This window comes from Marmota marmota, unplaced genomic scaffold (assembly GCF_001458135.2).
Source record: "Marmota marmota marmota unplaced genomic scaffold, marMar, whole genome shotgun sequence".
In the NCBI taxonomy this organism is placed as follows: Eukaryota; Metazoa; Chordata; class Mammalia; order Rodentia; family Sciuridae; genus Marmota; species Marmota marmota.
In genome coordinates, this window is record NW_026000077.1 from 3,390,656 (window position 1) to 3,409,909 (window position 19,254).

At 31.8% G+C, this 19,254-nt stretch overlaps 1 protein-coding gene across 1 annotated transcript in view; it reads left to right on the top strand.

Annotated features, from left to right (window-relative positions):
* Sycp1 (synaptonemal complex protein 1) overlaps positions 1 to 18,752 on the top strand; it is a 117,846-nt gene extending 99,094 nt beyond the window's left edge. The window contains exons 25-30 of the mRNA XM_048814553.1: positions 163 to 255; positions 5,506 to 5,565; positions 9,704 to 9,883; positions 11,146 to 11,289; positions 18,005 to 18,094; positions 18,202 to 18,752. Coding sequence (XP_048670510.1) covers positions 163 to 255; positions 5,506 to 5,565; positions 9,704 to 9,883; positions 11,146 to 11,289; positions 18,005 to 18,094; positions 18,202 to 18,339 — 705 coding nt within the window. The 3' untranslated portion in view covers positions 18,340 to 18,752. The remainder of the gene's footprint in view (positions 1 to 162; positions 256 to 5,505; positions 5,566 to 9,703; positions 9,884 to 11,145; positions 11,290 to 18,004; positions 18,095 to 18,201) is intronic.
* Positions 18,753 to 19,254: the final 502 nt, after the last annotated feature.

Consider the following 19,254-nt stretch of genomic DNA (forward strand, 5'->3'; position numbering starts at 1 on the left):
TATATATATATATATATATATATATATATATATATATACACACACACACACACACACACACACATATATACACAGAAACTTATAAATATCACTTTCTTCAAATATTAAATATTAGGATATCAAAGACAACTCAGTTTAAATTATTTTCTTTGTTTAATATAGCACCAATATGATAAGATTGTTGAAGAAAGAGACTCAGAATTAGGACTTTATAAGAGCAGAGAACAAGAACAGTCATCAGTGAAAGCATCTTTGGTAAGATACAGTGTTAAATCTTTCTTTAACGAAAACAATAAAAAAACTTGTTTAAATGAAATCTAATCATGTTCAACTAGCAACTTTCATATCTGTATGTTTTTAAAGGATATTTTATGATGAATTTATTTCTCTATATACAGAATTGAATTTACTTGGAGCACTGGTTTACATTTTTATTGTCTTGAGAAATATATGGAAGTGCTTATAAACTTCATGTTTCTTTTTCTTTAGGAGCTTGAACTGTCTAATCTAAAAATTGAATTTTTGTCCATTAAGAAGCAACTTGAAATAGAGAAAGAAGAAAAAGTAGGTTTTTTTTGCCTTATAGGTAAAAGATTGTAAGATTTAGATGCAAATTTGTGCTTTAAGTATGTTATATTAGAAAATAATTTGATTAATTTGGATAACTAGGGATTAGAAAATTCAGTTTTCCCTGCTAGCTTTTCTCTAGAAGTATTTAGCATTTAAATGCTAAACACATGAGTATGTGTGCACCTTTAAGAATAGAAATGCCTTAAAAATAACTATTTGAGAAGTATTATCATATATTAATATTTAAAATACTTTAATATGACTTTTCAGCTATTCATTGTTTCAGAAAAATGGCTCATATCTTTTGCAGTTTACAAGATGAATTGACTCACACTTTAAAATTAAAAATGCTAGTTATTTATTTATTTTTTGCTTTCTGTGTGGCAGGCACTGTATTGAATACCCTACTTTAATCCTTACAATAATGTTGTATGCAATACCTATTATTGTCTTCATTTTTACAGAGATTGGGCTGTTGATTCAAGATTACATAGTTAAGTCTTAACAGTGCTACAGTAGTAACCAGATTGTAACATGAGTTTAGAGGAAACAAGCCTCCAAACCATAGCACTGGATAAATGATTAACAAACATAGTAGTTCCTCCTTGTCTGTCATTTCACTTTCCATGGTTTTAGTATCCACAGTTAACTGTACTCCAAAAATATTAAACAGAAAATTCCAGAAGCAAACAATTCTCAAATTTTAAGTTGCATATCATTGTGAGTAGCATGATGAAATGTCATGCTATTCTGCTCTTTTATCTTTGTCCTTTTGCCTCAAAGTCAGCCTGTTCTGATACTTATGCTGTGACCCTCACTTTTCTGTAATTTGTCTCTTACATTTTACATTTACTAACCTTGATTAAGTCTCTGATTTGAGTCTTCTTTTCTCTAATAGTTCTAATCATATTTATTGTTATGATATGTATTTTATTTTGGATTTTTGGGATAACCCTGGTCATGATATATATTTTTAAATGCAACACTGATTTATAACCGATATTTTGTTTAGTGCTTTTTATATTAGTAAATTAGAATGGTTTGTAGTTTTATTTTTTGTTGTGTGTGTGTGTTTGTATGTATGTGTGTATATGTATATGTAACATGAAATTAACTGTCTTAACACTTTTTAGATGTACTGTTCAGTGGTATTAAATACATTCACATTGTTGTATGAATATATTTCTCGTACTTTTTTCATCTTGCAAAATTGAAACTCCATATCCATTAAGCACTAATTCTACACCATCCCCAATTCTTGGTAACTACCTTTATGCCTTCTCTTTCTTATTTTGACTACTTTAGTTGCTTCATATGAATGGAATCTTACAGAATTTGTCCTTTGGTGACTTTAGTACCCACAGTTAACTGTACTCCAAAAATATTAAACAGAAAATTCCAGAAACAAACAATTCTCAAATTTTAAATTGCATATACCTTTAAGGTTCATTCATGTTATGGCTTATGATAGGATATCCTTTTTTAAGACTGTATAATATTTCATTGCATGCATAGGCTGTATTTTTAAAATTCATTCATCTCTTATTGGTTATTAGGTTGCTTTGATCTCTTGTCTGTTGTGAATAATGCTGTGATGAATGTGGGTGTGCATATATTTCTTTTAAATCCTGTTTTGATTTCTTTTGGATGTATACCTAGAAGTGGAATTGTTAGATCCTTTGGTAATTCTGTTATTAATTATTTGAATAACCTTCATATTATTTGTTATAGTGACTGAACCATTTGACATTCCCAATTGCAGTGTAAAAGAGTTTCAATTGAATTGCTCCATGTCCTTGTCTGTCCTTGTTATTTTCTGCTTATTTGATAGTGGCTATTCTACTGTATGTGAGATGATCTCTCTTTGTGGTTATGATTTAAATTTTTCTTATGATGAGTATTTTTCAGCATCTTTAAATGTGCTTGTTGGCCATATGTATATCTACTTTGGAGGATTAATTATTCAAGTCCTTATCTATTTTTGAATCATATTAATAATTTTAATTGCTTTTTTTCAATTGACTTGTCATTGAGTTGCTTATAGTTTCTGAATATTAATCATTGTTGGTATGATATATATTTTAATAATGTTCTTGTCCTTTTATTTTTTTGTTAAATATTAATAATTATCTTTTCTCTGAAGTGAATGCATGTTTGTAATGTGTATAAGGTCTTTTCATTTACATTACTGATTACCCTTATATCTTAAGTAATATACCTAATATTTTTTCCTGCTTCATCTTCCCCTGAAAAAGTAATTTTACTATTTATTATTTGACATAGTCAAGATTTATTTTAAAAAGTATATTCTATTCCTTTATCATGATTCCTGTATCTAACTTGAGCTTTATATTTATGTAGATTCAATTCATCATTTATGTTGAACCTTTTTTTTTTTAGTTCTTAAAATAATTCTCATTTTACCTATAAGTCCATTGGTATAAGGAAACTATTATCAGATGATGTCTTAACTTTCAATTAGTATAGGTTGGCTTTATGAGATTATCGAAAACCACCTTCCTCACATGTTTCATAGTTTGATGAATCTCTCCCTAGTGATGTGAAATTTGTTTATTTTCTATCTGGATGTGAATGAAGAGTTGTAAGATCTTCTCGATGATCCTTCCAGCCTTAAAATCTTTTATTCTGTGGTCAGAACTAGTATGGGGATTATGACATATACTGGGTTTATCTATTTAAATGGTATACCCAGGAACCAAAAAAAATAGCTAAAGTTTAGGTTTCTGGTCTCATAGACTCATGAAATTTATTACCTGACCCAGATATGCTTATTTTTTTTGGTGGGTCAGGTAATAAATTTCATGAGTCTATGAGGTTACATTGTGACTAGTGAGAAATAGTTCTAACATTATAGATCCCTAAGAATTGGTGTTATCTTAGGGTCAATTTTTAATTATCCATAAATATTAATATTTTTATCTTTAATACACAAGATAGTAGGAAGGATGCAGGCAGTATGTATTTGCTATATTGTTGCAGAGTCCTTCTATAGGAGGACTGGTCTTCCTTTTTATTTAGAAAGTTTCAGATTTGTAAATTTATTTAGATCTGAAATTTGGTCATGGTGCTGTTATTCTGCATTCAGGTAACCCTGCTTTATTCTGTCTTTGCCAGGCCAGTTTACTTACTCAGATTATAGCAACATTTTATTTACTTAGATTAAATAGGGATTTTAGTGGGTGTATATCTTTGATACTAAGGAACTCATGATCAGTTGGCCACCACCAAAGATACATGTTTGTATATGAGGTAATTCACACCTTAAAAACACATTGTAGGTTTTTTTTTTTTTTAATCTTATGTTTTTGGTGGAGTTCTTTTTTTTGTCTTTTTTGGAACTGGGGGTCGAACCCAGGGCTTTGCGAATGCAAGGCAGACGCTTTGCCTCTGAGCTACATCCCAGCCACATACAAACAAAGATGTTGTGTCCGCCAAAAACTAAAAAATAAATATTAAAATTTCTCTCTCTCTCTCTCTCTCTCTCTCTCTCTCTCTCTTAAAAAAAACAACAACAACACATTGTAGGGGCTGGGGATATAGCTCAGTTGGTAGAGTGCTTGCCTAGCATGTACAAGGCCCTGGGTTCAATCCCCAGTCCCATAAACAAACAAACAACAACAACAACAAAAACCCACATTGTATCAGATCTATACTAAGATATCCAACAAAAAGAGTTGTAGAGATAGTGCAGTTATGGGAGATCTTTCTCCTTTTGTCTTCTAGAAGGCAATATGTTCTGGGAATCAGAAATGGTGCAGTTGTGGGAGATCTTTCTCTTTTTGTCTTCTAGAAAGCAGTATATTCTGGGAATCAGTGTAATATTGCTCATTTAGCAAATATAAAAGAAGACAAAGTTCCAGCTCTCTAGAGTATACCAGTAGACATTATAACTGATGATTAACCATTGGTAGATAATGGATACACAGTAACAACAATAAATACTATTAAATGAGTTTATTGCCTGCTGTTTTTATGATGGAATGAGTTGTGCATGTGGGTTTTTATTGTTGTTGTTTTATTTGCATAGGAACAATACTGTGAGAGAGATACTATGATGTATGCAAGGTATTCAGTGAAAATAGATAAATTCTGTAGCTTAGCATATTACACTTTCCACAGTGACCACAACATTTTTATCATTTTATCTTGACTGCTTCTATACAAACATTATATTCTTTAGCAAAAGTTACATATTATTTCCTGTTGTGAATTTTTCTGTACTTATTCAGGTGATTATATTTGCTTCTCAGTATTTCCCTTCTTTTTGTCCCTCACCTCTGCTTACCTTGTGCTGAAAGTTTATTCGTTATTTTAAGTTCGACTGAAATAAACGTTTTTTTTCAACACACAGGGAAAAGTTGATTCTGCCTTTAACAGCCAATAATATTTTGTATTTCTTTGCAGTTCTTCATAGTTACTTGTATGTATCCCTTACTCTGCAATCCTTTTTTAAAAATAATTTTTTAGTTGTAGGTGGACACAATACCCTCATTTTATTTATTTATATGTGGTGCTGAGGATCGAACCCAGGGCCCCACACGTGTTAGGTGAGCGCTCTACCACTGAGCCACAACCCCAGCCCCTCTGCAGCCTTATTCATTATTTTATTTTGCAAATAAGAAAGTTGAGATTCAGAGTTTAAAGAGACTTGATTGCACAGATACATACTAAAAACACATCAGAATAAAAGGATTATCAAAACCAAACTATACCACTATAGAAAGGAGGTAATTGTTTTTCTTTTCCTTATTTTATAAGATTGAAAGTTAGTCCTTTTTTTTTTTGTTGATAGTTAATAGGAATTTTGATATTTATTATTTTAATAATAATATTTTGTGCTTTTGGTAATAAGAATATTCATTTGTGATAATAAAAATGATTATGTTGTATACATTTGATATTAATTTTTAATAGGAAATCCTCAAAAGAGAAGCAAAGGAAAACATAATTACTCCCAAAGAAAGAAAAGACAAGGTGAGAGTTTTATGTAATTCTGAAAATCATTTTCTAACATTTGCTTGTAAATAATCATTTTTATTCATAAGTAGAAAAATAACATTTAAAATATACCACACAATTTTATTTCCTAAAGTTTTTTGCTATTAATCAAAAGCATTAGCTAAAAATTTCAAAACACCTTTCATTTGGAGATTAGAGATGATTTCAGTCTTTACAGTTCTTATATAGTGTTGTCTAAAGGTACTTGTGTGTTTTCTCTCTTGAAAAACTTCAAGAGAGCTTATATTTAGATTTATCTAATTTGAGTTGAGGGGACTAAATAAATAACATTGTGTTTTCCTCATTTAAGTTCTAAAACAATTAATAAAAGCAAAGGAGAACCAAAAGAATATCTTTATTGTTGATAAAATACTATATTGGACTATATGGTTTATAATTAAAGGCAAGAGAATTTCTTAATCTTGAAATTTCAGATTAGTCAGATTTACCTATTCTGTCATAAGTAAACCTTGACTTGGACAGGTCTACCCACTTGATGGCCAGTTTTTTTTTTTTTTTAATATTTATTTTTTAGGTGTAGATGGGCACAACACAATGCCTTTATTTTTATGTGGTGCTGAGGATCGAACCCAGGTCCCGCCCATGCTAGGCGAGCGCTCTACTGCTGAGCCACAATCCCAGGCCCTTGATGGCCAGTTTTAATGTTAAAAACTTATGGCAGAAGCAACAGCAAATGTGTGCTTCCTCTTGTTTTTAAGAGGAGGAGTAATGAAGGAGCTGTACTGTAGGTATCCAGTTTGTCCTTCCAAATTCACCAATCACATTAAACCATTGTTCCTTTCCTAAGAAGGTGGTGGGAGGTTAGGAATGTTACCCTAGTAGAGCTTCCTACACATGGAAGGAAGCAACAGGTATGGGGAGGAATATACCTCAGCCTCTATAAACCTATTTGATAATATTGGATTGTTACAGAAGAATTTTGATTCAACCAGTTTTTAGTTAACACAATTAAGTATTTACATTTGAATTCAAAAGAGAAAGAAAGAAATATTAGACCTGTCAGTGAATATTTAGTGCTTCATTTGTCCCAGACACTGCAATAAATACTTGAAAACAGTATATTTGGAGAAATTTTCATTATAATAAAACTAACCTGCAAGGTTGGATATAGTCTTAGGGAAGTGTTTTATAAGGATAAACAAATTGAATAATCACTAATATTCTTTTATAAACATAGGAGTTATTTATATTAAAAGTATATGTCATAAATTCTTATAGGGATGTTTTGATTTATGTGTAATTCCATATTATATGACTATTTTTTGTATATTTTGTTTGCAGGGGGTTTGGATAATATCAAATTTTATTTTTATATATGTTTTAAAAATGAAAAAAGTGTTTCAAGAAGTGAAGAAATGTAACTAGGCTTTTTGGGTACTTTATTCTAATATTACGGAAATATCATAGGCCTTATATATAATAATCATTAAGTTATCAAACATTTCTGAGTTTGGGCAAGTTGCTTAACTCCTTCATGCCTCTTTCCTCATATGGGAAAAGCTTCTAATAACACCTACCACCTAAATTTGCTAGGAAGATTAAATGAAATGGTGTTCATAAAGCATTTAAAACAGTATTTGGCATAGAATAAATGTCGTATGTTTGTTTAAAAAATAAAACAAAAAGTGCATGTTCTTTATATATATATCACTAGAAATAAAATATTCAGAAAAGATGTAAGGAATAGTGTTTCCACCATGTTTTATGAAGAAGGACAGATAATCTCCAGTGGTGAACCTTTTCTTTTAGGCTACCAGGAAAATGTCATTTCCCTGACATGCCACAAGGTGGTACAGTGACTTCAAATTGTCATTCTCAGGCCAAATCGGGGGAAAGTATGTTCATGAAAAGTCAAACTTTGGAGGTTCCAAGGGTGACCATTGATGAATCAAGAGAGCAGAAAAACTTTATAAAAATTGTTCACTCATACGCCATGTGCATATATGATTAAATGACCTGTGTAACTCTACATTATTTACAACCAAAGAATTGAGAAGTTATATTCCATTTATGTATGATGTGTCAAAATGCATTCTATTGTAATGTATAACTAATTAGAACAAATTTTTAAAAATTTTTAAAAAGAAAAAGTAAAAAAATTGCTCATTCAATTATGATGTAATAATATGTAGGAAAAAGGACATAGAAATGCAATTCTGAAAAGTGGCTACCAAAATTCATATCTGCTGGAAAAATGACTATGAAATGATAGATGAGTAGAACTGGGCAAAAAACTATGAATCACTTAATTTGGCTCCTTGATTTTATGGATAGACACAATTTAAGCCTAGAGATGCTTGGAGATTGTTATGGTTAGATATGAGGTGACTTTCAAAAGTTCATGTGTGAGATAATACAAAAGAGTTTAGAGGTGAAATGATTGGATTAGGAGAGCCTTAACCTAATCAGTACATTAATTCACTGACAGGGATTAACTTGGTGGTAACTGTAGGCAGGGGGTTGGCTGGAGGAGGTAGGTGGGGGGGGGTCACGCCTTTGGAGTTTATATATTTTGTCTGTGGTGAGGAGTGTGCGCTCTCTCTTTTTCCTTTTCCCTCACTCTCACCTCTTGTTTCTCTCTCCATCTTTTCCTCTCTCCCCCCTTCCTGGTGGCCATGTCTTAAGCTGTTTTCCACCTCCAAGCCCTTCCACAATGATGATTGACCTCACTTCTAGTCCAGAGCAATGGAATCAGCTGTCTGTGAACTAAGACATCTAAAACTGGGAGCCCCACATAAACTTTCCCTCCTCTAAAATTGTTCTTTTTAAGTCACGGCAGTGAAAAGTTGACTAAAACAATAATTTACTTAAAATCACCTGGCAAGAATAGTGAGAAATCCAGGAGTGAAGACCATATTACATGGCTCCCACTTCAATGTTTTTTTCCCCTCATCTTTTTTATATGCACACAATATAACATTATTTCAGTAGTTTTTAATAGTACATGTAGTCCACCTCTTAATCCTGCACCCCATACTCTCCTAATTTAATCTTACTGTAAATTCAATCATCAAGCTTTTGAAGTATTGTCACTGTGATTCAGTGCATGTGTTTGTTTGTTTCAGTCTTTCATGTGAGTGATTGCCATGATAGTATTCATGGAGATGGTGGTTACCGAAGGAAGTGGTAAAATAGAAAGTGATGAACATGGGTTTCATGTAGGATTCCACTAAAGGAATTATTAATAGCTTTTACTAGAAAGCCAGATTAGATGCTAAAGGAAACTGTATACAAAGGTAGAGAGGACTAGAATGAAGGAAAATGAGTTGAAGTAAGGTTAAGTATTTGGAGTAAATTTACAGTTGACTTACTTTCAGAATTGAAGCAAATAGCCATTTACTCAGTTTGTTTTTCATGAAAATATCTTTTTCTTTATTTTCATGATTCCCCCCACACACCACTACCTTTTTAGGGGTGGTGCTGGGGATTGAACTCAGGGGCACTTGACCACTGAGCCACATCCCCAGCCCTATTTTGTATTTTTTTAAGAGATGGTCTCACTGAGTTGCTTATGCCTTGCTTTTGCTGAGGCTGGCTTTGAACTTCCTATCCCCCTGATTAAACTTCCTGAGCCACAGGGATTATAGGCATACGCCACTGTGCCTGGACCTGTATCCCCTCTTTGCTTGAACATGAGTGTGGCTAGTAAGTAGAGAAAGACGGATATTTTTATATATAAGAGAGAATGAATAAAAGAATACATAAAAGAGAATGGATAAAAATGGAAAGTAAATTGCCCTCTGGCTTTTAGGCTGTTAGACTATTTCATAGATGAAGGCTTTTTTATTTTATTTTTTGCCAAGAAGGGAGACAATGATTGATTGATTTGAGAAATCTCAACTTTTGGTCAGTAGAGTAACCTTGTTTTCATAGCAGATCTATGAAGACAGGGAAGAGGCATTTACCATAATCATCTTAAATAGTCTATTAAAGTGACAGAGTAAGTGTAATTTATTCATGCTTAACTAATAAAATATAAATTTGGGGGTAAATTCTAGTTTGAATATTTTAGAATTCTACTAGTTATACTTTAAATTTAGAAATAATAAAAATAAAATTTAATGATGGAGTTATTCACTTTTGTTTAATGCAGAAAACACAGACATCTTTATTGGAAACACCTGAAACTAATTATCGGAAATTTGACTCTAAAACAGCCTCTTCACAAAATATATCTCGAAATTTTTCATCAGCCAATCATGGCAAATCCAAAGATAAAAGAGACACTCTGTGGACCTCTGCCAAAAGTACTTTATCTGCCCCATTACCAAAGGTTGGTTACTGACATCCCAAGATAATAGTAACTTTCTTTTTAAATATTTTTTTTAGTTGTAGATGGACACAATATTTTTATTTATTTATTTTTATGTGTTGCTGAGGATCGAAGCCAGGGCCTCACACCTGTGAGCTACCAATGAGCTACAGCCCCAGCCCCGGATAGTAACATTTTTTAATCAAAAAGAAGATTCTGTGAAAGTAAATACATGTAATGCCAATGATTTAGGAAGCTGAGGCAAAAAGAATTGCCAAATTTGAGACCATCCTCAGCAACTTAGTGAGATCCTGTCTCAAAAAACAAAACAAAACAAAACAAAAAGTTAGAATTGAGGGCCTTTACACAGTAAAATTCCCTGGATTTAATCTCCAGTACCAAAAAAATAAAAATAAAAAAGATTTTGGTATCACATTATTCTTACACACACGCACACACACACACACACACACACACACACACGTAAAGCTTTGAAATAGCTCTTTGTTCTACTCTTTTTGTTGGCAGGCTGTACCAGGGTAGTGGACCGTTATTTTTAAAGGATAATGTAGAGCCTAGAGATTGTGAATGAGAACAGGGAATATTTAGACACCATAAAGTTTGCTGTTCTTACAGAAATTTGGCATTTTTGGAGTAAAGACTCTGTAGGCTGCTTAAAGCCTTTGTTAATTTTCTGAGTTATGAAAAATATAATTTTGACCATTATTTAACCAATATTTTTTGCATTTATGTAGGAGTGAAATGTTAAGAGTTCTCATCACTCTGCCCTTTTGCTGATGTCACTGCCATTTTTAATTATAAAAAAATTACAATATAATATGGAATACTAAACCTTAGTTAATGCAAATTACCTTACCAACCCAAGATAAACATTTTCTCACAGAGCAATAAGGAGCTTTATGGATAGAGCAAAACTCACTCCAGTCTTTGTTTTTAATTATAGATAGAAAAATTGGAAGTTCATTTTAAGATTATTTATTGTTGAAGCTGGAGAAGTCTGCCTCTCTTACTTTTTGTCCGTTTTTAGTTAGTTGAAAGAAAGGACAAAGCAGTCCATTATTGTGAATTTTTTGGAGAAAAAATTTCTGGAATCAAAGCATCTGAATTAAATTTCTATTCAAAATTTCTGTCTCATATATTTACCAATAAATGGAGATTTTTAACTGCTAAAGACTTAAATTGTATTGAATGGTTTATTAAATCCTTTATTAATAATATACTTTATTTGATAGAATGTCTTCTTTTTTTTTACTTTCGTATAGGCATATACAGTGAAGACACCAACTAAGCTAAAAATACAGCCTAGGGAAGAAAAGAATACATCTGTTGAGGAAAGTAATAAAAAGAGAAGAATGGTCTTTGAATTTGATATTAATTCAGATAGTTCGGAAACTACTGATCTTTTGGTAAAACATTGTAAATAATCAGTATTTATTGCTTATATAATTTATTATTTGTCTCATTATTTCTTTTTTTTTTTTAATTTTTTATTGTTGGTTATTCAAAACATTACGTAGTTCTTGATATATCATATTTCACCCTTTGATTCAAGTGGGTTATGAGCTCCCATTTTTACCCCATATACAGATTGCAGAATCACATCAGTTACACATCCATTGATTTACATATTGCCATACTAGTGTCTGTTGTGTTCTGCTGCCTTTCCTATCCTCTACTATCCCCCCTCCCCTCCCCTCCCCTCCTCATTATTTCTTGATATGTGTGTTTGTGTGTGTGTGTGTGTGTGTGTGTGTAAAATATGTACCTAGTATCTATCATTGCAGTACTGATGTCATGGAGCTAATAGAAGCCTTATGCTTTTTGTAGTATTTTTGAGGAATTAGCGGTCAAATAATTTTCCTCTAAATTTCAGAAAATGTGGCATTTGAAAATACTGGCAATAGCATTATTGGAATATGAAATGATTAATCATTGTGTTGTTTTCCAGCAAAGATTTATAAAAATAAGTTAAAAAATAAATTGGGGTGAATATTTTTAATCTTGTAGCCAAATCTGTTAAGGGTCTGCCTCTTTTTTTGCATGTTATACATGTTACTTTATTTGACAGCACTTATTGGTTGATAATTTATATCAAGGTATGGTTGACAAATGTAAAATTTCACTCTTAAAGAATTAATGTAGTAAGGACAGCATGTTTAAGGAAGCTGTTTCCTCTAGCACTCTGTGGCTCTGTTTACTCCCTTTATATATATATACTGCTATTTTCTAAAATCATAATGATAGTTTATTGAGAATAATTAAACTTAGTTCATTTAATTTAAAAACAGATAATGCTTATCTCACTAGATACAGCAAATCACCAAAAAATTTTAATGACAAAATTCTGATCAAAGCCATTTATTTCATTATTACCATTTGTAAGTATAAGATTATTTTTTCCCAACTTCAACATATGAGAGAGAACCTACAAACCTTATCTTTCTCAGTCTGGTTTTTCCCTTAACATACTGCTTTCTAGTCCCATCCATTTTCTGTAAATAACCCAATTTGTTGTTTTTTTATGTATGACTGAATAAAACTTTATTTTATATATATATATATGTCATCAATGATCATTTAATGATATCATTGATGATTGTCATTCTTACTGGAGTTAGATGATACACACACACACACACACACACACACGTCCCAGATTTTCTTTATCTATTCATCTGTTGTTGGACCTAGGCTGGCTCCATAACTATTGTGAATTTCGTAACTATAAACACGGACATGCACAAATTTTTGTAGTACACTGTCTATGATTCGTTTGGATAGATACTGAGGTATATCTGTATCATATGGTAGTTACAATTTATCAATTTCTGAGGATTTTTATACTGATTTCCATAGTGGCTATACTAATTTACATTTCCACCGATTATGCATGAGGGTTACCTGTCCCCTTCATTCTCTTTAGCATTTATTGTTTGTATTCTTTTTTTTAAACACATTTTTTTAAAGAGAGAGGGAGAGAGAGAGAGAGACAGAGAGAGAGAGAATTTTTTAAAATATTTATTTATTTTTTTTAGTTTTCGGCGGACACAACATCTTTGTATGTGGTGCTGAGGATCGAACCCGGGCTGCATGCATGCCAGGCGAGCACACTACCGCTTGAGCCACAACCCCAGCCCTATTGTTTGTATTCTTGATGATTGGCATTCTTACTGGAGTGAGATGAAATCTCAGTGTAGTTTTGATTTGTATTTCCCTGATCACTAAGGATGTTTAACTTTTTTTTTTTCATATAATTGTTGACCATATATACTTCTTTTGAGAAGTGTGTGTTTAGTTCATTTGCCCATTTATTGAACAGGGGTGTGTGTGTGTGTGTGTGTGTGTGTTTTGAGGTTTTTGAGTTCTTTTTATGTTCTGGACATTAATTCTCTGTCAATTGAGGAGCTGGCAAAGATTTTCTCCCATTCCATAGATTCTGTTAACTTTTTCCTTTGCTGTACAAAAGCTTTTTAGTTTGATGCCATCCCACTCATTGATTTCTGCTGTTATTTCATGAGCTATAGGAGTCCTAGTGAGGAAGTTGCTGCCTATGCTTACATGTTTGAGAGTTTCTCCTAAGTTTTCTTCTAGCAGATGCAAAGTTTCTGGTCTTATTCCTAGACCTTTGATCTATTGTGAGTTGATTCTTGTGCTAGTGAGATATAGGGATCTAGTTTCAATCTTTTACATATGAATATTCAGTTTTCCCAGGACCGTTTGTTAAAGAGGCTGTTATCTCCACTCTGTTTTTGGCACCTTTGTCAAGAATTACATGATTATAGATGTTTGTCTCTGCACCTTCTATTCCATTGGTCTACATTTCTATTTTTATTCCAGTACATGCTGTTTTTATTATTCGACTCCATAATATAATTTGAAGTCAGGTACTGTGATGCCTCTGGCCTTACTCTTTTTGTTCAGAATTGCTTTGGCTATTCTGGGTCTTTTGTTCTTTCAGATGAATTTCAGGATGTTTTCCTTAGTTCTGAGGAAAATATCATTGGTATTTTTATTGGGATTATGTTGACTCTGTAGATCACTTTTGGTAGTATAGCCATTTTTATAATAATAATTCTCTCTATCCATGACATGGAGGTTTGGGGAATGGTTATTTTCCTGAAACCTAGACTTGAATGATTAGATTATTTATTTGGGATCATTATGTTGTTGTTTTTTTTAATGTAGGCACTCATAGGTATACACTTTTCTCTTAAAACTGTCTTTGCTGTGTCCCAGAGATTCTGGTATGTTGTATTTCTGTTCTTGTTTGATTCTAAGAATCTTTTTAATTTCTCTCCTGATCTCTTCAGAAGCGTATTGTTCAATCTCCATGTATTTATATAATTTCTGTAGTTTTTCTTGCTATTGAATTATAATTTTATTCCATTATGATCTGTTAAGATGCAAACAGTTATTTTAACTTTTTTATTTCATAAGACTTGTGCCAAAAAAAAAAAAATACTTGCTTTGAGTCCTAAATAATGATCTATTTTGGAGACAGTTACACAGGAAAGTGTATTTGCCTGATGTCAGATGAAATATTCTGTAGGTGGGTGTTAAGTCCATTTGATATACAGTATGTTTTAACTCTCTAGTATCTTTGTTGATTTTATGTCTGAATGACCTATGTGTTAGTGAGAGAGGCATATTGAAATAAACCCAGTGTTACTATGTTGGTACCTATCTGAACCTTTATATTGAGTAATGTATTTTTCTTATGTAATTAGGTGCCCTGATATTTGGGGCACAGATATTAATTATACATTCTAGTTGGGTTGTTCCCTATATCAGTGTATAGTGACTTTCTTTGTCTCATTTGGTTAATTCGGGTTTGAAATCTGGTTTGTTGGATACAATAGTAGCCACTACTGCTTGCTTTTGGGGTCCATTTGTGTGAAATACCATTTTCCATCCTTTCACTTTCAGCCTGTGAATGTCTGCCAATGACATTCTTGTGGGCAACATACAATTGGGTCTCATTTTTAGGTCTCGTTTGTCAGTCTATGTCTTCTAATTGAAGAATTGAGGCCATTTATACTCAATGTTATTATGGAGAGAGATGTATTCTTGTTATTTTGTTTTATTTCTAATGTTTGTTTCTATATTCTCATTTGCTTATCTATTATTCTAATGAGATTTAATCTTTCCCATTCTCTTAGTTGTTTGTATCTTCATCTTCTGTGTATAGGATTTCTTTAAGCATAGTCTGCAATACTGGCTTAGTAGTCATGAATTCCTTTAGTTTATACTTATCTTGGTTCCCCTTCCCAATAGCTTTATTTGCAGAAATGAAAAAGTCAGTACTCAACTTCATGTGAAATTTGCAAAGGGTCCTAAATGGCTAAAACAATCTTGAAAAATAAGGTTAAAGTTAGAGAACTCATAGTTGTCAATAGTGATACTTACAACAAAGCTAGTGATTAAAACTATTTGTTAGGGGTTGGGAGCATGGCTCAACAGTAAAACACTTGCCTAGAGGCACTGGGTTCATCCTCAGCACCACATAAAAATAAATAAAGGTATTCTGTCCATCTACAATTTAAAAAAAATTTAAAAAACCTATTTGTTACTGGCAAAGGGACAGATATATAGACCAATGGAATAGAACAGAGAGATAAGAACTAACTCATTATAGTAATTGATTTTTTTTTGACAACAGTGCCAAGACCACACAATGGGGAACAGACAGTCTTGGTTCTTTTCCCCACAACAGATAGTACTGGGAAAAATGGATACTCACATGTAAAAGAGTAAAGTTGGACCCCCTTACCTTATAGCCTATTAAAAAATTGACTTGAAATGGATCAAAGATCCACTTATAACTAAAACTATAAAAATCTAGAAGAAAATATTGGAGAAATTCTCATGACATTGGATTTGTCAACAACTTTGTATATACAACACCAAAAGTGCAGAATAAATAAAATAAAAAATTGATAAATTGAACCTCGTCCAAATTAAGAACTGTTATATATCAAAGGACATTACAAAGAAAGTACAAAGACAAGTTACAGAATAGGAGGAAGTGTTTGCAAATAATTTGACATGGGTTTAATGTTTAGAATATATAAAGAACTTCCACAATTCAACAATAATAAAACAACTTAAAAAAAAAAGCAACGATAAGCTACAGAATAGAAGGAAATATTTGCAAATAATTTACCTGACAGATGATTTAATGTCCAGAATATATAAAGAACTCCCACAACTCAGTAACAAAATAACCCAACTAAAAATGGGTAAAGGACTTGAATAGATTACATATATTTTTTTTATTTAGTGTGCTATAGTTGATTTTATTTTAGTAATAGTTTACCATATGATTTTTAAAATAATTTCTCCTTTCTGATATGGCTTATTGGTACATAGTAGTTCTGAGAGTATTTGTAAAGGTAGCCCTACAACTTATTCTGTTGATATCTTAGAATTCATGAAAATCTGCTTGAATATTCTTATCTGTGAGGCTTCTGAAATTTAAGTGTGAATTTAATGAGCATGAAGATATCATGTGAACTGACTGCTTACCTGAATGAATGAATTGTGTAGCGTATTCATTGAGAATGGATTCTATAACTAGATGCCTGAATTTGAAACCCACCTCCACCTCTTACTAGTTGTACAATGTGGGGGAATTACTTAAAAAAATGTGTGTTTAAGTTTCTCATCTCATAAAATTGTGAAGATTAAAACTAAATATGTTGGGGCTGGGGTTGTGGCTCAGTAATAGAGCACTCACCTAGAGTGTGTGAGGCCCTGGGTTCGATCCTCAGCACAATATAAAAAATAAATAAATAAAATAAAGGTATTGTGTCCAACTAAAAAAATAAATATTAAAAAAACTAAATATTCAAAGCACTTAAAACTTGTAATAGCTGACTGGTATATGGAAAATACTAAATGTTATATATTATTATTTAGGGGAATTTCAAAATTCATAAATTGATAACTACAATTTTAAATATTTTATTGTGGGGGCTGGGGATGTGGCTCAAGCGGTAGCGCGCTCGCCTGGCATGCGTGCGGCCCAGGTTCGATCCTCAGCACCACATACAAACAAAGATGTTGTGCCCTCCGAAAACTGAAAAATAAATATTAAAGAATTTCTCTCTCTCTCTCTCTCCCTCTTTAAAAAAAAAATTTTATTGTGATGAAATACCCGTAACAAAATTTACCATTTTAACTATACAGTAATCAGATGTGTTAATAAGTATATTCATAATGTGCATAACCATTATCGCCATCCATCAATCTCTATAGCTCTTTTTATCTATCTCTATAACTCTTTTCATCTACTTCATTAACTAATAACCCCTTTTCCCACCCTCCCTGCAGCCCATGGAAACCACCATTCTGTTTTGTGTCTATGGTTTTGTCTACTCTGAGTATCTCATAGAAGTGGAATCATACCCAGTTTGTCTTTTTGTGACTGACTTTTTTCCACTTATAATGTCTTCAAGATTCACCCATGTCATTGTATGTGTCAGAATTTTCTTACTTTTTAAGGATGAATAATAATAATAAAAAATAATATATATAATATACATGTGTATAATATATGTATATTTTGCTTGTTCATTCATCTGTTGGTGGACATTTGGATTGCTTTTACATTTTAGTTGTAATGCTACTATGAATATGAATTTTCCCTTCAAGACTCTGCTTTCAATTCTTCTGGGTATATCCCCAGCAGTAGAATTATTGGATCATAGATAATATTATAATTTTTGTAGGATTATAAATGTTATTATCAGGTCTAAGTGTGAGTTGAGTGAGTAGGGTGGGGGAAGTAGGGGAGAATGTAGGGGAGAAAAGTATTATAAAGACTCTAAAAACTGAAGAAGAAATCAGTAGAAAAGTACTTTTAGGAGTATATTTAATAGAATAAAAATCTAGGTCCTATTTTGGCTGATTGAAGATTTACTTTGTTGTCTTCTTCCTTCTTTGGTTTTTCTTCTTTCTCTTTTTCCTCCTTTCTTGTCCCTCCTCTCTCTTCTGTTCTTTCTTCTTTTTTCCTCCCCTTATTCTACTATTCATTCTCATATGTGATATGTTGACAGAATTTTAATAATGTAATGTTAACGATGGTAGTCCCAACATTATATTTTTGTATTTTTCTTCAAGAGCATGGTTTCAGAGGAAGAGACATCGAACAAACTATACAAGAATAATAATCCACCAGTTTCTCATCTTTGTGTCAGAACACCAAAAAAGGTAGCTTTTACATTTTATTTCAGAAAGCAAATTTTAAAAGCCTGGCTTTATTTTTTTTTTTAAATTTAAAAGCATTATCATTGTATTTTATTTTATTTTACATTTAGTCTCCTTCATCTCTGACAACCCCTGGATCTGTGCTGAAGTTTGGACCTATGAGAAAAATGAGAGAGGACCACTGGGCTATCATTGCTAAAATGGATAGGAAAAAAAAACTGAAGGAAGCAGAAAAGCTATTTGTTTAATCTCAAAAAATCTCAGTGTGATTTTTAATAGCCTCAAATTTATGGTTAATTTAAAAATTATTTTCCCAAAAGCCAAATTTTATCTGGAAGTTGAGATCTTAAAAATATTTGCATATGGGGCTGGGATCATGGCTCAGTGGTAGAGTGCTTGCTTCCCATGAGTGAAGTACTAGGTTAGATTTTCCAGCACCACATAAATAAATGAATAAAATAAAGGTCCATCAACAACTAAAAAAAAAATTAAGAAAATTTGCATAAATAATTTGTGTTTCTTTATACAATTAAATTTTTTGGCTTAAATGTGAAATAACTATATATTATCTGAAAACTTGTCGTTATATTCAGATAATTAGATGATCATATTTTGTTACCTTTTACTGTATTCATGAAAACTGTTTTTACTAAATTTTCAAATCTTTAAAGTTAGCCTTTGCTAGAAATGCTTTATTGTGATTTATTCTTTACTATTAAATATTTTATATGCAAATAAATGCTTCTCATTGATTCTGTGGGGATATCAGAATAGCTAGTAATCATGTTCAGTTTTTTAAATCTTGAGAGCTTATTAGTGGAGTTTTATACTTCTCAAGAAGCTTTGAATGCTCTATGAAATTATTAAATGGCTTTTTATGTCAGGAAAAAAGGCTATAACAGTATGATTTCCTGAAGTACTTCATTTATTCAAGATTCATTAAGCAAATATTGAGTTTCTACTAAGAGTCAAGCATTAGGTCTAGATACTAGGAATATAATAGTGAACAAAAAAGAAAAATATACTTTATTTTTTAGGAGTTTACATTGTAGTGAGAGAAACAATAAAATAAAATAAATAACAAAGTATAGTATATTAGTTAATGATAATTACTAAGAAAAAAATGAGGAATAGTACTATGTGAAGTATAAAGTGGGTTAGAA